Genomic DNA, 17,430 nt, shown 5'->3' with positions numbered 1-17,430 from the left:
ACCCTCCTCAGCTCCTCACCAAGTAGGGCCACTGGACACTGGGGGCCGAGATGGGGGCAGGGTGGGGGGAAGGGAAAGGTCCGGTCAGCTTGGCTGGGTCAGTGCCGAGGCCGGACTCTGCAGCCAAGGCGGGACTGGCTGGCTGAACAGCGCCACCTGCTGTGTGGAGGGGGCAGGCCCCACCACCTGGGCCTTCCAGCCACTCCTCAGGCCTCACTGCCCCGAAGCTAGGCTGGCCTGGGGTTCGGGGGCTGACTGGGCCTGGCCAGGTATTTTGCACCCTCTTAGGAAAGCCCTCAGCAAAGACTTCCAGTGGCCCCTGCATTTCAATGCTGTCCCACTGGGATCTTCTACCCCTGCCTGCCCTAGCTGTCTGCATTGTTGGGGAGGGAGGTGGGCATGGTCAGACTAGCCTTGTCCCCCAATCGCAGGCTTGGCAGTCTTGGGCAGCTAATCCTCTCTGAGCCTCAGACCCCTCAGGGAGGAAGGGGTGGCCAGCAAGCTGTATCTTTCCAGGCTGTAGTATGAACGTGCACCCGCTGGTACATCTCTCACACAGGCAGGACTCCGCAAGTGGCTGCCCTCATTCACAGGGGGCTTCGAGGGTCTTCTACTCCCTCCCTGCAACTCAAAGTGTGGCCCTGGGCCAGGGCACTAGCCGAGCAGGAGCAGGCAAGAAATCTATACCTGGGCCCCACCCCAGACCACTGAACCTACACCTGCATTTAGCAAGCGCCCCAGTGAGTCATGAGCACCGTGAACTTTGAGAAACAAAGTTCTAACCCAGTACAAAGGGCTGGACCTGAACCACCCAAACACACCTTGCGTCTTGGCGGTGAAACGGGCTCTGGTCCCAAGGAATCTGTTTCCCCCTTAGGCTTTCTGTTCCATTCAGGGAACAGTGGCAGAGGCCCCCCTGGCCCCCTGCCCCATGCCGACCCCCTGCTCTGCTGCAACCTTGACATCAAGTTTCTACTACCCAGTCCCCACCTGATGCAAAGACATTCGAGGCAGCCAGCGTGCTTCTACATCCAGTTTATACACAGCTCTATACAATATACAGAAACCTTTATATACAGATATATTTATAGAATAAGCTATATTAATTTGTCTCTCCTTTTTACAGCAATATTAGTTTGGATCTTTCATACATTAAGTACAAAAAAAGTCTGGGGAGAATGGCATGTAGAGAGTGCGTGAGGGTCTGTGGGGCCCGGCTGCTCGCTACTGATTGCATATGGAGTTGCCCAGGCCCCTGGGAGGACAGGCCCACGCACTTGTGCTGCAGGTCTAGGGACGGAGTGGGGGTCGGTCTGAGCCGAACCGGGCTGAGGGGGGTGGCTCAGACCCCCCAGTGTGGTATGAGGTGGAGGAGGGAGACGTGCAGCAGGCCCATCCTTCAGGGGCGAGGTGGGTAGGAGCCAGGTTAGGGGTGGGCTGCCCCTGGGTGCCCAGGATTGAGCCCAAACCTGCCCCAGCCCCAAGCCTGAAACATGGTGTGGCTGCAGCCTTGGGGGTGGGGGGTCTGTCCCTGATGGCTCAGTCCCGGGGTGGACGACAAGCCCACATTAGAGGTCCCAGGACCCACCCTGGCAGAGGAGGAATTAAAAGGCCAGACATCAAGTCTCTCCCTGTGACTGACTGGGGTGCTTGTCAGATCTTTCCTCTGAGAGTCTGTCTTGTTTTCTAAACTCTAAGGGCCACTGATTTTGTCTTGCTTCGGTGCTGGGCTGAAGCTATGTATGCCTCAGCCGGGCCAGGGTGTCCTTGAGTCTGGTGTAGGCGGGAGTTACAGAGGATGAGGGGAGGCCCAGCTCCCTCTGTCAGGGTGGGCAGGGGTTCCCAGGACAGCCATCCAGGCCAGTCCCAGCTGTGTGGGGAGCCGGGGGCCAGAATTCAGGCCCCCACAGGTACCAGTGATCATGAGATGGGGGTCTCTTGGTCAGGGGAGCCTGGGCCACCCAAGGAGGCTGCGGGTGGGGCCAGAGTGGGAGGGACCATGCCACCGCAGAATGAAGGCACGAGCAGGCGGTCAGCCGTGCAGTCAGCGCCTCGGTACACACCAGTTTTCCAAAACAGGGGTCACAGCAGCAGGCGTGATGGGAACAGATGGTGTCTAAAGCTGAGCTTGTCCCTGCGACCCTGCCTCAAAGGCCCCATCATGCTCCCCTACCGTTTTCTTGGCAGGCTGGGAGGGGCAGCAGGCAAGCAGGGCAGGTAGGGTGGGCAGCCCCAGGGGCCCCTTCCTCAGGAATGGTGCACACTCATGCACATGCACACGTGCCAACACTAGCATGCACACCCTCCCACCCCGCTTCTGGGGAAACTCCGGGTCGCTATCTCCCTAACTGCTTCCCAAACCCAGCAGGGGAGGAAGCCCTGTGGGGACCTCAGGCTAAACCTGGACTGCTCCCAGCCCCAGGCCCCTCCCTGGGCAGTGGACAGAGGTCTCCAGCCAAGGCCCACCATACCCCACTCTTGGCCCCACCTCCTACCAACAGGACATTGGGTGTGGCAGGGAGGAAGGCCTGCTCCCAGGAGGGTGCCCAGGCCAGCGAGGAGGGAAAGCTGAGGGCAACAGGGGTGTGTTGGTTCCAGATCCCAGGGCCCAGCGCTGCCTAGGCGTGGTGGGGGTGACACCAAGGGGTCAGGTGGGGCCCTCAGAGCAAGGGGGCTCTCAGTGCCTTCCTTCCACCCAGGGCACTGACTCTGCAGCTGGGGTGGTCACAGCAGTGCCCACCACCCTTTGGGTGGCGAGGATCCTTGGGGGTAGAAGGTAAGCCAGGAAGTAGCCAGCAGGCAGGGCAGGCCTGGGTGCCCAGGACCCATGGGCAGAGGATGCAGCATGAGAGGCACAAGGCAAAGAAGGGGCGGCCCTGACCCCACCCTCCTCTGGCCCCTCCAGGCCCCTGGCTGCCTTGGGCCCTGATTGGTGGACGGCTACTGAACACGATTGGGCGGGGGACTTGCAAGCCCAGAACACATCCTGAGCCAAGCCCAGCAGCTTCTGTAAACACGTACAGCACTGCAGGCCACCTCGGCAGGGGCACCCCAGGGGGCTGGCCAGCAGGCACCAGATCTGGGGGGTGGCCAGGGCAGATGCCGGCCTGGACGACAGATGAGAATACATGTGTTGGGGGGCACTGCTCTCCACCTGGCCCCTGGGAGAGCAGCCAGCAGGCAGTGATGGGAGGCAGCTTGCCCATGGCCTGTCCTGGAGCAGGGGGTGCCAGAATGCCCCATAGAGGGCAGTCAGGCTGAGTGTGGCCCACCCAGCAGGCTGCCCAGGCTCCTCCCCACTCCACACCCTTCCCCATCTTTCCCCATCTGTGGGGCCAGATCCCAGCCACCTTGGCTCTGGGGGTCCTAAGCTGAGGTAGGGATGCAGACCCCCAGCTCAGCAGCGATGCCTGTGCCTGAGGCTAAACTGCCCCTGGGGGTCTGTCCTCAAAGCTGCCCGGCAGGGGGCAGGCACCAGGTGCCCACAGGGCCACCTGCTTCTGCCTGGGCCCGGCTGGCCACGCAACTGGGGTGCTAGCGTGCTGAGATGACCAGCTCATCTTGCTTGGCAGGGCTGGCTCCGTGGCCAGTGGGGGTAGAAGTCCGGATCTTGTCAGCCGCCAGGCATTCCTGGCTACTGAGGCCCGTGGGCGTCAGGTCCATAAGCTCACCCGAGGAGCTGAGAGGGAAGGAGGGCGAGAGTGAGATGCCCGAGGACGGGTCGGCCGAGCCGGCAAAGAGCCGTGGGGGCTTGGGCACCAGGTTGGGCTCGAACTGGGCACGGAGCAGGATCTCTTGCTGGCTGGGGGACTTGGGGCCCTCGGCGTAGTCGCTGGTGGGGCTCTCGGGCACCACCATGCAGTAGAGGTCCTGGAAGGAGCTGCTCTTGCTGTCCAGGTTGAAGAGGCTGTCGATGAACTCGGCGAATTCCAGCACCTGAGGACTGGGTGAGTCCCCCAGGCGCCCATTGTGCAGCGCCAGCTCCCCGCGGGAGGCCGGCCCGCCACCCCCACCGCCAACCTCTTCCTCCTCGTCATTGGCCGCGGCACTGGGGGGCCGCTCAGGAGTGACGCCGCCGCTGCCCAGGGCCGCCTCCAGGGGCTGCGTGTCCTGTGAGTGCTTGGACAGGCTGTCGGCCGCCAGCAGCTCAGTGCGCGAGCTCAGGGACGGGTTTTCCTCGGGGATGGCGGGGTCAATGTAGAAGAGGTGGCCTTCATCACGCTCCAGCACAGCGTGGAGGCTGGGGGAGCCCCGGATGCTGCGGAAGCCCGAGGAGCGGCGCGAGTCGAAGCTGTACAGGGACTCAGTGTCTGAGAGGCTCTCCATGGTGGCCAGTGGTGCCCGCCGGGCCTGCAGCTCTGCCGCCAGCCGCTCCTGGGTGGACAGCAGCAGCAGCTCCACCGGGTCCTGGCGGGCCGCCGCCGCTGCAACCACTGGCGACAGTAGCCGCCCCTCCGAGAAGCCCTCCAGGCTCATCTCAGACTGGGACTTGCTCCTGCAGAGGGAGGGGAGAGCAGGGGGTATGAGACTCAGAAGGGAGAGGGGACTGAACCCCAGCTCCCTGGCTAAAAGGAACTTGCGGGGAATAAAGGGTACAGTTCATTTAGCAGTTGTTGATGGTTTGCGGCAGGGAATGCTTATTTTATTTATTTATTTTTTTTGAGACGGAGTCTTGCTCTGTTGCCCAGGCTGGAGTGCAGTGGCTCGATCTCGGCTCACTGCAAGCTCTGCCTCCCGTGTTCACACCATTCTCCTGCCTCAGCCTCCCGAGTATCTGGGACTACAGGCGCCTGCCACCATGCCTGGCTAATTTTTTGTATTTTTAGTAGAGATGGGGTTTCACCATGTTAGCCAGGATGGTCTCGATCTCCTGACCTGGTGATCCGCCTGCCTCAGCCTCCCAAAGTGCTGGAATTACAGGCATGAGCCACTGCGCCCAGCCAGGAATGATTATTTTTTAAAAACAACTCACAAGAACCCAAGATAGAAGACAAAAGAGTTGATGCTGGGTTGAGCCGCGGTGGGGGGGTCCCTGAGGGGCTAAGGCCCTGCTGGCAGCACTAGGACTTCAGGAGTGCTGCTGGGGTTCTCTGCACCAGAACCCCTGTCATTGTACCAATGCGAGAATGAGGCTCCGAGAGATGGGCTGCCCCAGATCACTCATGAGGCTGCCCCAGGTCACTCATGAGGCCACAGTAGAATGAGAGAGGCAGAGGGAGGGAAAGAGGGAGGAAGGGACAGAGGGCAGCAGGGAGACAGGGAAGGGAGAGAGCCCTGCCCAGAGCTGCCCAACTGGTTCCACCCCAATCTCAGAGCCAGCAACCCTGGGTGCCACTCCCAGGATCTCATCACTTCCTTCCTCATCCGGGTCTCCTCCTGTCTCTCCCATGGGCCACAGCCCTCTGCTGGGTGGGGAGCCTGGTGCCCCTGGCTCCGCAGACCAGCCTGCAGGGAGTGAGTGATGGGGCAGGGAGTGGGTGGCTTGCAGCAGTCACCGCAGCTGGAAGTGGACACTGGCTTCTTCATCTGTTTGTGCAGCTGCCACAGGAAATGCACAAATGGCAGGGAGAGACGTCCAGGTGTCCCTACCAAGGGCCAGGAAGCAGCCTCTTGACCAGATCTGTGACCAAGCACACAGGGCCTGTGTGGGAAGGTCCTAGAATTCTAGGCAGGACAATCCTCCCCTGGAAGGACTACCACTTAAGAGCCTCGCACCCCTCAAAGAGTGTGTGAATAGCAAGGGCGCTGCGGCCCGCATGTGCGTGCCTCTGTGAGCATGTGTGCACGCCCCTGTGAGCATGTGTGCACGCCTCTGTTCATGTGTTTGAGTGTGTAGACCAGATGTCTGTGTATGTCAGCTGGCTTGTGTGTCTGGGTCTGCGCACAGGTGTATTCATGCATTTCCATGAGCGGCTGCCTGTCCACATGTGTCCTTGTATATGTGTCTCCACCTTTGTCTTGGTGTGTGTCTTGTACATGTGCATGTCTGTAGGGGGTGACCTGTGTACTTATAACTGATAATTGTGTGCACATGTATGTGTAAGCTTCAATACAAATATGTAAGTAAATGGGTGTCCATCTGTTTGGGTCTAAGTGTGCAAGAAGTGAATCTGTGCAGGCCGGGCATGGTGGTTCACCCCTATAATCTCAGCACTTTGGGAGGCTAAGGCGGGCAGATCCCCTGAGGTCAGGAGTTCGAGACCAGCCTGGCCAACATGGTGAAATCCCATCTCTACTAAAAATACAAAAATTAGCTGGGCATGGTGGCAGGTGCCTGTAACCCCAGCTACTTGGGAGGCTGAGGCAGGATAATCGCTTGAGCCTGGGAGGCAGAGGTTGCAGTGAGCCAAGATCACGCCATTGCACTCCGGCCTGGGGGAAAAGAGTGAGACTTCGTCTCAAAAAAAAAAAAAAAAAAAGAGTGAATCTGTGTTTTCGTGGCCCAGGGTTTGTGGGTCTGTATGCCTCCCCTGGCTCATGTGGGATTCAGGGACAGCAGTCTGGGGAACAGCTGGAGCACAGCAAGAGAGCCCTAGAGCACAGAGGGTGAGTTTGACCCCTCCTGTGCACGTGTGCAGAGCTGAGCCCAGTGCATGCACTAAATGCACATGCACACAAGTTTATGTGCTCTGAACCACACTCACCCTGGGGTGGGGCTGGGAGTGGCCAAGGCTCACCTGACACTGCTGTTGCGGTGGTCTGCAGTCGGCAGCTCCAGGGCAAGGCCAGTCGGCATGGGTGGCCCCGTGGGGAGTGGCTGCTGCTGGAAGATTAGCTCAGGAGTCAGGTCCACCTCAGTAGGGCTCACCATGACCTTGGCAGCAGAGAGCAGAGCAGTCTTCCCCTTGTTGTAGTTCTCCAGCACCTGAGGACAGACAGAGGAGGCTGGGGGTGGTGGAGGGACATCAGGCCCTATCCTGGGGCCGATAGGTAGCCAGGGCCCAGGCCTCTCAGGCCAAGCAGAGCCTCATGGAGTCACTTGGGTCCCACTCTCCTCCTCCTGAGGTCACCACTCCCTAAGGCCTGAGACTTGCCCATCTGGTCACAACTTACCCCACAGCCCAGCGAGTGCTCCTGCCCTGCCTGCCTTCAGCCTTTCCGCAGCCAGGGGATGGCTGTGGCTGTCGCTGCTTGCCCATGCATCTGTTAAGGGCCAGTGGCCTTCTAGGCCTCTGAGCTGGGCCTGCCTCAGGGACAGGCCCCTGGGAGTCTCCTTATCTCCTCCCCACCATGGGGCAACATGGTGATGTGGATAGAGCCAGGGGTGTGAGGTTGAAGTATTTGAGTGGGGCTCTCTGGCCCAGCTACCTACTTCTCTGAGCCCCAGCACCCTTGTCTGTAAAATCGGGCAGTGATCTGATGGTGCTTACGGGGTTCTGATGGGGTGACAGTGCCTTGTTCCCTGGTGATACCCTGCTGGGAGCTGCCTCACCTTGTTGAGCCCCTCCATGACCACATAGGGCAGGTGCTCGTGCAGCATGGCTGGGGAGATGATCACCTCATTGAAGGCCTTGTTGTCACCCCAGATGGCAAAGTACGTGGGCTCCTCCTGCTCACAGCAGCTGAGAGGGACATGGACAGAGGGGAGTTAAGGGTGGGGCGATGGCCTGGCCCTCAGTGCCAGGGCCTCCTGGCTCTGTTCTCTGCCCTGCTCAGCACAGCTGGCATGGTTTGGAGGCCCCTGGCCTGCCTGGCAGCAGGGCTCTGTTCCCTGGCCTGGCTCCTGCCCTGTCCTCAGCCTGGGAAAGGCTGATCTTGAGCCTCAGCCATGGTCCCTCCACAGCCTTCGACCTGCTTTTGGCCTGGGCCACACCTGCTCCACCTGCTGCACGGCCCAGCTCACCAGCTTTGTGTCAGGGGAGGAAGCCGACCCTGGAGGGAGGAGCCAGGGCCCAGCCGTCTGAAGGAGCACAGTGGGAAAGGGCTACCCACTTGCCTGCTCCTGTCCTCTCTCTCTGGTGTAGCCCCCACCTTGCTCACAGCTGTCTTCGAGGAATTCCCTTGGTGAAGCCAAGTGACAACTGAGGTGTGAGCTGGCCAGGGCCTGAGGGGGGAGCCCTCCAGGGCACCTACTTTTAAATGGACCACGAGTCGGGAGAGCTGCCCTGGGGGACACCAGGGAAGGGCTGACACTGGAGGCAAAGCTAAACTTTGGAGAAAGACGCCTGGAGTCCTGCTCAGGGCCGGCCTTTTGTTCCATTTCCGGAGCCCGACGCTGGGGAAACCCCTCCATGGAGGCCCTGGGCCATCTTCTCCCAGCCTCCACCCCCAGCCCTGAGGGGTGACTGAGCCAAGGCTGGCCCTGCTCTCCACTGCCCCTGCCCTGGCCACTACCCCCTGCAGCAGCAGACCCTGGCAGAACCTACCAGCACTGCTCTGCAGGGTGGTTGTGGACCACGTGGATGATGCGGCCGGGTGGGTAGAGTGGAGTGCTGGCTGAGAGGGCGATAGTTAGGTCGCTGGGGTGGGTCCAGAGCCGCGTGCTTGCCAGGGTGGTCACCTCTGCCTCCTCAGGCAGCTCCGACTTGGGGATGCATTTGGTGGCCCCCACGATGATCCGCCACTGTGTGGAGTGGAGTGGGACAGATGGAGACAGAGCTAAGTGGCACTGGCTGGGGGACAGGGGCAGGGGGACTGAGACGGAGGGCTCAGCAGGTGAGAGGTGGGCGGTGAGATGGCAAAGGGGAAGGGGAAGGGCAGTGGCCGGAGTATTAAAGGTCGGTGCCCACCTGAAGAGGCAGTGGCTGAGGTGCATGGTGGCCAGATGGCCAATAAGGTGCCAAGGACAGATGACATGGAATTGTTGAATTTCAGGGCTGGCAAGGGGCTGGAAGCCCAGCCAACCCCTCATCTAGTAGATGGGGAGACAGGCCTAGTGAGGGGAAGGGACTTATTCTGGGTCACTCCACAAGTTCAAGGCCAAACACACCCTGGAGTTGAGTCCAGCTGGACCTGCCAGGCCTGGCCTGACAAAAGCCCAGGACTAATCTGGTGGGAGCAGTTCCACCTCCCCAGAACCAGGCTCCTCCAGGCAGGCACAGTCCCACAAAGCTTTGCTGCCCTGCTCACCGCCTGGCACCTGGTACCTGGCCCAGGGCCCTGCCTGCCACAGGGTCTAGGGCACCAAAGCTGGGAACGGTCCAGACGGGGCTGAGACGGTGAATGGGCTGAGGGCCCACCCAGAGCAGGGGGCGGGGGGCAGGGGGCGAGGAGGGGTGACCACACAGAGGACCCTCTCCTCCTGCGCTGGCCTGCCTCAGTGTGCCTGGCCACCACGTCCCCACCCCCACCGGGCCAACCCGCCCGCCAGTGTCCTCCAGAGACCTGATGCGGATTAGGAAGGGCTGACCCTCTCCTCTTGGTCACAGCAGAAAATCAGAACAAACTGTACCCAAATCCTCTCCACAGGTCATTCCCAGCCCTCCCTGAGCCTGGGGAATCTCAGAGGCTTCGGCAGAGGCCTTTCCTCACCGCTCAAAGTCTCCGGATCGCTTTCTCCTGACTGTGGGCAGCTCCCAGCTCTGTGTGATGGGAGCCTCTCGGTTCCTGTCCTGATTCTGTTCTAACTTGTTATGTGAGCAAATGCAATTCCCTCCCACTCTGGGTCTCGGTTTCCCCATCTGCACAATGACAGGGGTTAGATGGGTTGAGCTTGGGGATGCTGAGGGTCTGACTTCCTGAAGTTCCCATGACACCAGCCACACCCTGCCCTGGCCTCCCATGGCAGGGCCTCTTGTGCTTTGTGCCAAGAAACCGGTGGGGGTCAAGGGCAGGGACAGATGAGGCTGCACAGAGGCAGGGTGCCCAGGCCGGGGCTCACTTTGGGCTTGGTGCTTCGCTGCAGGACATCCAGGAGCTGTCTGCGGAAGCCTTCCAGCTGGGAGAGGCCGATCCTGGGGAGGGAACGAGACAGGGCCGTCAGCCAGGCCTGGTCAGGGGCTATGAGAGGTATAGGGCCAGGGGTGGAGGGGCAGGCACACGCCTAGCCCCTGGAACAAGAAGACACGTCAGCCAGGGTCATGGGGTGGAGAGGCATCCACAGAGCAGCTCCCCAGAGCAGAGCCGAGGAGTGAGAGGACAGGCAGGGCGGGCACCAGCACGTGCGTTCACCTGGGCTTCTCACCACTGGGCAACTAAGGGTGGGGAGGGGCATGGGGTCCCTTGAGAGACAGGAATCGGAGTGAGAGAGATGCGGGGCCTAGGGGGTGGGGAGAGGCCTGGAGGAGGGAGGAACAGCCTGGCAAGGGACCATGGAGCAGGGCCAAGGACTCACCTGGGGACGAGGTCTTTGCCCAGAACCACAGCAGTCACAAACTCCTTGGAATACTCCATTGCATCCTCACTGCAAGGGAAGCCAAAGCAGAAGCTAAGACCAAGGGGGAGGGGTGGTGGTGTTCCGGAATCGGGGGGCCCAGCTACAAGCAAGCCCTGCTCCTGCACTCCTGGGATGGCTCCCGGGGAGCTGGCTGGTGGCAGGATGGGCTGCCAGCTCCCTGCTCTGTCTTTCCCGCTGGTAAGGCTTTGCTGGGTAGATCCTGGGGGGTGCATGGCATTTCAGAGCCCCCACGCTCCACCCTCCAGGCCACTCCCAGACCTCCACGTGACCAGAAGTCAGACTCCCAGTCCAGCCCCTAGCACCAGCCAACCCTCAGCCTCCACGGGTCCCAACTGCCCCAGCCAACTCTGAGGCCCCAGATGGCTCACCTCAGCAGGCCCCCTGGTGGGGAGTAGGCAAAGCACTTGAGGGTTGGATACTGTGGGCGCAGAAGGAAGGAGAGGATGGCAGCGGTGCCCGCGCCCAGGGAGTGGCCCACCACAATCAGGCCATAGTGTTTGGTTCCGCGGCCCTGGAGACCGAGAGAAGCCTGAGAGCCCTGCCCCACTGCCTGCCAAGTGACTGTCTTAGCCAACCCAAGGGAGGCAGAGGGTCTTCCCATCTTCCCAGAGTCCTGGGACCATGTCTGTGCTGTGTGAATGCTGGGGCACAGAGAACCAAGCTAGGTCCCCACAGAGTAACTGCTTAGGCAGACTGTTCTAATAAACTCTTATTTACGCTTCCAAACCTTGCTCAGAGGTTATGTCCTTGGGGAAGCCCTCCTGACTTTCCAGGAGTGGCTCACTCCCTCTAGTCATTGCATCTGTACCTGGGATGGAGCTTTTTATCACTATAAACATGTGGTTACCTGACCCCATCTCTCTACCCTCACCACTAGACTGAAGTCTCCTAAGGCCAGAGCCTGCTTTGCTTTGGAAAGGGCAGCTAGTGGCACCTCAGGAGCTACCTACACAGACCGTGGCCAGTGGGCAGGACTCAGTTCCCCACTAGGCAGAACAGCACCCCTTCTCTCTGCTCTGTATTTTGAGCCTCTCCATGTTTCCTTCTGACAAACAGTTCTGCAACTATGAGGCTTAAAAGCCGCCTGCCCTGAATCATCTTTGTGCCTCTAGTGTCTGGCATGAATCAGGTGCCCAATGACTGTAGGTAGGGAGGAGCAGGACGCCCACAGGACCTGGCACAAAAGAGGAGGGGTTGGGAGCCAGGCTCGAAGGGGTTGCAGGAGCCTGGCTTGTGTGGGAGGTGCAAGGCTCCATCACCCATCCATCCTCTCCTCTCTCTGCTGCGTTGGAGGAGGGGGACCCAGGTGTGAAAGGGCTTGGTGCCATGGAAAATGCCTCACCAGGTCTCGCCCAAAGGCCTGGGACAGGACCATCTCCTGCTCCAGTTTCTTCTTGATGTACTCAGCCGAGAGGACCATTCCCTGGGTGGGCAGGAACAGAAGCAGGTGTTGGTGGGAGGCCTCCCAGTGACCAGCAAACCCACAGTGACCTGCAGCTCAGGAACCCTGCCCCATCCATTTTTCCCTTTGGGCCTCGTGACAACTCGGCTGCGGGGGCTGGCAGACACACTGATCATGTCACTTCCATTTCACAAGTGGGAACTGAGGCTCAGAGGGGCAGTGTGGCTAATGAAGCTGGTATGATCTCTCCCCAGCTGCCTCTCAGGTTCTTCCATGGTCAGGCTCTGGGCTGCGCAGGGCAGTGGGGTCGCAGCAGTGGGCTGCAATGGGCCTTCCAGACTAATCCATGCCTCTCTGACCAATCTCTTCCAGTGAGTCCAGCGAGCGGGGAGGAACCCCCAACCATACACGCCTCTGTACACTGGCAGGGCAGGAAAGAAGCCCAGGGGCCCTGGGGTCCATGACGTGGGTTACCTTGTGGCCCAGCCAGGTGCCGTGGTGCCCCTCCACGGGAAGGCGCTCAGCATCACCCGTCAGGTCAGTCAGGGCATCCTTGGGGAGAGAGGAGACAGGTGAGGGGTGGGCTAAAGAGGACAGGAAGAGGGAGGCAGGCACCCCCAGGGGCTGGAAGCCATGGGCAGCGTACCTTGGGGGACAGGGTCCCCCGGATACTGATCACCACTTTCTTCTTGTCATGGTCCACCGCCACGTAGAAGGGCGTTTCGTAGACCTAGGAGGCGGGCAGCTCGTGAGCCTGAGCGGCCCTTGTGGGGCCAGACTCAGGGAAAGTGACCTAGGCAGGTCTCCTTCCTGGCCAGGAACTCTGGCTCCACCAGCCACGGGGCCTCTGCCGCCAGAAAGGCTGACGGGCTCCCAGGGTCACTGGGGATCTCCTCCCGACCCCAGCCACAGGCCTGCCCTGCCCTCCCAGCTCCTTGCTGGCTCTGGCAGCCCTGAGTGCCACCACTTGCCCCTGAGTCCAGGTGATGGCTGCCCCTCCCTGCTTCTGCCCTCAATTCCTTTCCCCAAAGGGCTAGGGCTCGGGAACCCAAACACTGGGTGTGGGGTTGATGTCTGCTTTCCCAGCCCCAGAGGTGGTATAGGCAGGCCAGGGTCTGGGGAAGAGGAGGGGGCCACCTCTAGTCTGCCCAGCTAGGGATGCCTGGAAGCTGCAACCAGCCAGCGCCAGCCAAGCGAGGGCTCCTGCCAGCCCGGAAGGACAGCCTCGGCACCCTAGGCCCTCAGCTGCCTGCTCCTGACACCAGGCCCCAGCCCTGCCTGGCCTCACCGCATCGTGGCAGGAGGTATAGACGATGTCCACCGCGGTCATGTTCTCATCCAGGAAGTGGCGCCGGATGGCAATGGCATTACAGCCACAGCAGTTGTCTTCCTCGATGGTGACTCCAGGGGCGAACCGTGGCCTCGCAGGACAGAGGCAACACCTGGGGTGTGGTGACAAGAGAGTTCAGGGCCAGGGAGTCCCCGAGGGAACAATTGTCTCCTGCCACCGTCCCTGGAACCAGTTTCAGTTGGGCATTCAGCCCCACTGCCTCTACCAAATCGCCCTTGCTAAGTCCTGGTGACCCCCACGTCATCAAATCCACTGGCCATTCTTAGCCTTCCTCTTAACTGAGCTCTTGGCAGCACCTGATCCTGTGGGCCCTTCCCTCTCCCCACCTGGCTGGGGCCCCCTCCTTTCTGGGATCTCCCCCTGGGCAGGGCCTACTCAGCGATGCACCCAACACTGAGGCCCTGGGGTCCCTCTGGGGGCACTGGCTCCTCCATGCACTCATGTGGTCTTGTGTTTTAGACACCATCTGCACGCTCAGGAATCCACCCCAGGCCTGCCCCAATACCCAGATGCTTCCATCCAGTGGCCTAGCCAGCACCACTCTTGGACACCTGACACCCTGCCAGCTCTCAAACCCCTTCCCTGCTTGTGTACCCCAACCCTCCTGAGGTCTTCCCAAGGCCCCTCGGTGGCTTGGCCTCTGGCTTGCAGCTGTCTGTGGCTCCTCGGCCCTCACCCCGACAGCCATGCCACTCGGTCAGTACACATGCTCAGCTTCCCTTCAGACTCAGAGCTGGACTCCAGGCGCTCCCTCACCTCCCCTACCCCTGCCCTGGCAACTCTGCCTGGGACTGCCATGGTGGCCTTGACTGGCCTCCTTGCACTTGCCCCTACGCTCTCAGCTCAGCAACAGAGTGGCCCTTTTAAGATAAGTCAAGCCACATCATTTTCTTTTTAAGACCCTACGGCAATGCCCCGTCTACCCCACCTGGCTCTGGTCTCTCTGACCTGCTGCCGGCATGTTCAGCAGCACCTGAGACAGCGTGGCCTGGCCCTTGCTCCTCTGGGCCTCTGTTCAAATGTCCTGTCACAGTGAGGTCTCTCTTGCCACCTCATCTAACAGCCAGGGCTCCCCAGGCCCCCAGCACTCACCATCCCAGGCACCTGGCTTTATGTGGGTCCAAAGTGCCCATCCGCTCCACCATGTGCCCTATTTGCCTTGTCTATGCGCTGTCCGCCTCCTCGCTGGGCAGTGAGCACCGCAGAGAGGTCCACAGCTGTATCCCCAGCACCCAAACAGGGCCAGGCACACAGTAGCCTCCCCACAGAAATGAATGAGGCAGCGTGGGAGCTGGGCACCCAGCTAGGTGCAGCTGCACCTCAGGCCACCAGAGGGAGCCAGCATCCAACTGCTAGGGCACCAGGCGCTGGAGCCCACGTGACTGGGCCTGCCAGGTGTCACGGGATGACAGCTGAGATTTTATTAAGAAGCTTGGGTTCTGGTGATGCTGGGAGGTTTGTCTTCACTCGGAGCATCACCTGAGTGACTATTACACACTTTCCAATGGGGAGAGACTTTGCTGAGAAAGCCACGGTGCTTGCTGGGGGGACAATGCCGATGTACAATGGGAGAGCATGGTCTCCCACACTGCAGGTCAAGTGGTGACGGGCCAGGGTCTAGGGGCTGAGCTCCTGTGCTCGGCAGCTGTTCCCTCTCCAGCCTCAGCTGAGCATGAGGCTGTAACAGTGTGGCCTTTGGAGACTGGAGGCTTGAGTTTGAACCCTTGCTGTGTCACTTCCTGACCGCAAGGGCCTGGAGGTCACTCAGCCATTCTAAGCCTCAGTTTCCTCTTCTGTAAGAGCAGGTGGTGACAGCTACTTCACAAGGCTGGTGTGAGATCAAGGGTCCAAGATGCAGAAATGGTCTGGCCTATAGTAGGTTCTTAATGAGTGGCTCCTCGCTTCTCTGGTGACAGGGCTGCCTCTGAGTCAGTGATCTGTGGGCCAGGGGGACCAGTCAGGGGAGCAGGGCCAGCACCCTGGATGGGAGGGCCCTGGGGCTCATCCAGGGCAGGGCTGGGGCCAAGCCAGAAGCAGGCCTGGCTCGCTGTGCTCTGCATGGGCTGAGAACTGCTGCTGGGGGAGAGGCCTGGGCCCGAGGCAGATGGGCAGCCCTTCTCCCTCTGGCCAGGCTGTTATGGACAGGCTGGGGCACTGAGAAGGGCACTGGACTCTGGCCTCCTCCCGACATCCTGGACTGCAGGCTTGCCTCTCTCTGCCCCACAGGCACCTGGTTCTTCCAGGCAGGGGCCTGGCTGGGCCCTCAAGAGGTCTAGGGACTCTGCTCTCTCTGCAGCACTAAGGCACCTAATGCAAATGCCAGCACCCCTCCTGTCTGCAGAGCACCAAAGAGCCCTGCCTGCCAGTGACACCCTGGGTTCTGAAACACCCTATGGGCAGGCAGGACAGATACCACCTGTTACAATTGAGGAAACTAAGGCTCCAAGAGATATCCCCACACTGCCAGTGAGTAATGGAGCCTAGTGCTCATTTTGAAAAGTTCTCTGCCACGGCTGGGACTCCCAGGGATGCAGGCAAGAATGCCAGGCACACGCAGCTGACAAAGATGGGAAGGGGGCATGAGGGGCTCTAGTCTTCTCTGATCAGTCGCTGGAGGGATGGTGAGAATAAGGCCCCGAGAGCCACCCAGCTTTCTGAGGACAGGGAGGGCGCTGCAGAGTGGGTGTGGCTGCTGTGGGTCCCAAGGGCAGGGGTGTCAAGGAAAGAAGCTGCTGCCCAGCATGCCAGCCTTTCCAGAACGGGAGCCCAGGGAGCTGTCCTCCTTCTGCCTGGCATGAGCTGAGGGCGGAGACACCTAGGACAGGGAGGGGTTCCTCCTGGAGCAGGCACCCTTCTCTGGCCCACTTAGGAGAGCAGAGTCCACCCAGCCCCCAAGCGGTGGGCTGAGCGCAGAGCCAGGCTGCAGGCCAGGTCTGGGGCTAAGGCCTTTCCTAGATCCCTACGAAGAAGGTTGGAGCCTTTAACTAACAGGCCTTCTTGGTGCCTTTTCAGAGACCTCTATGGATTGGGCCTCCCTACTAGAAAAGTCCTTTCTTCTAGAAAGGCAGAGCACATGAGGGGAGCCGAGAGAAGGGAAGATGTGGGCAGAAGGGAATGGCTGAGGGGGCAGAGAGAGAACACCAGAAGGGGAGGGGAGGCAGCAGTGTGGGTGTTATGCAATATCTCATCTAGCCCTCTCCAAAAAATTCCACGAGGTATGTATCAACATCTCCACTTCGCAGATAAAGAAACCGAGGCTCAGAGAGGTGGACCCACTTGCCCCAGGCTGAAAGTGACAACATCTGGATTCGAACCCATAACTGTGTGACTCCGAAGCCTACAACTTCACTGCTCAGGGATGACACAGATCTAGAAAGGTTGAGGCCCAGAGAAGGTGTAGAAAAGAAGCCATTCAGGGCAAAGCAGTGGGCGCAGCCCGGTAGCCCTTCCTCACACACCACCCGGGAGGAGAGGTGCGATCGCTGGGGGATGGGACGGGTACTCACGAGCAAGACCGAGCCAGTTGGCAGAGGCCGCAGGCGGGCTTCCGCATCAGGTACATGGGCCACCCGTAGGCAGCCAGGGCAAAGAGCATGTAGTAGCAGACCTCTTTGTAGCGGAGCATCTCTTGCTAGAAGAGAAGAGGCAGAGGGCGATCACCTCCTGCCCTTCCTGCCTATAGCCTCAGGGCCCAGCAGTTCCCCAGGGTGGGAGCCTGTGGACCCACCCCCTGGCAGGGATGGGCTGCTGGTCCCCTGTTGAGGTGTGGGGCCCAGGCCTTGGAGGAAGGACACTCCTCCAGGTGATAATTGCATTTCCCTAATTATCTCCATGCAACCAGGACATGAATCCTCAGAGACCTGTCCTGTTGCTCCAGTCTCAGAATTAATGATTTGGGGACAGAAAATCACTTGGTCCATTTCCTTGCCTGTTTTCCAGAGAAGGGAAGAGTTGAGGGACATGAGTAGTAATCCCCCCACCTCAGCAATCAGCCCTGAGAAGGGCCCTTGATGCTGGGAAAATGTAGCCCTGAGAGGCCCCAGCCCTCCAGCTGGGCGGGGTGTGTGGGCCTTGGGCAACAGGGCAGCCACACTGGGCCAGGAGACCAATCACCAAATCTCTGGCCCTTGGGTTCTTTGACTGCAAATATTGGGAGGCTTCAACTTGACTCAGCCAGCTGCAGGCTCCCAGGGCTCCAGGCAGGGGCTGCATTGGTGGGAGATTGGGATCTCTTGGGAGAAAGGCGCCAGTGTGAAAGCCAGTGTGTCTGAGGCCCAGTGGCCACTGTTGACGCTGAGGAGGTTATTGGCTGCTGGGGTGGAGGGAGGAAGAGGCAGGGGT

At 60.3% G+C, this 17,430-nt stretch overlaps 1 protein-coding gene across 3 annotated transcripts in view; it reads right to left on the bottom strand.

Moving 5' to 3' along the window:
- Positions 1-1,020: 1,020 nt before the first annotated feature.
- The window catches only part of DAGLA (diacylglycerol lipase alpha), a 66,765-nt gene continuing 50,355 nt past the window's right edge, over positions 1,021-17,430 (bottom strand). For all 3 annotated transcript variants that reach the window (XM_055283194.2, XM_055283349.2, XM_055283258.2), the window contains exons 9-20: positions 16,596-16,720; positions 13,027-13,180; positions 12,385-12,468; positions 12,213-12,290; positions 11,679-11,759; positions 10,705-10,847; positions 10,274-10,342; positions 9,821-9,893; positions 8,367-8,563; positions 7,433-7,562; positions 6,678-6,865; positions 1,021-4,495 (exon numbers count right to left, since the gene is read on the bottom strand). In XM_055283194.2, coding sequence (XP_055139169.1) covers positions 3,535-4,495; positions 6,678-6,865; positions 7,433-7,562; positions 8,367-8,563; positions 9,821-9,893; positions 10,274-10,342; positions 10,705-10,847; positions 11,679-11,759; positions 12,213-12,290; positions 12,385-12,468; positions 13,027-13,180; positions 16,596-16,720 — 2,283 coding nt within the window. In that variant the 3' untranslated portion in view covers positions 1,021-3,534. The remainder of the gene's footprint in view (positions 4,496-6,677; positions 6,866-7,432; positions 7,563-8,366; positions 8,564-9,820; positions 9,894-10,273; positions 10,343-10,704; positions 10,848-11,678; positions 11,760-12,212; positions 12,291-12,384; positions 12,469-13,026; positions 13,181-16,595; positions 16,721-17,430) is intronic.

The sequence above is a fragment of the Symphalangus syndactylus genome, chromosome 1, assembly GCF_028878055.3.
Source record: "Symphalangus syndactylus isolate Jambi chromosome 1, NHGRI_mSymSyn1-v2.1_pri, whole genome shotgun sequence".
In the NCBI taxonomy this organism is placed as follows: Eukaryota; Metazoa; Chordata; class Mammalia; order Primates; family Hylobatidae; genus Symphalangus; species Symphalangus syndactylus.
This window is presented reverse-complemented; position numbering and strand designations above follow the sequence as displayed.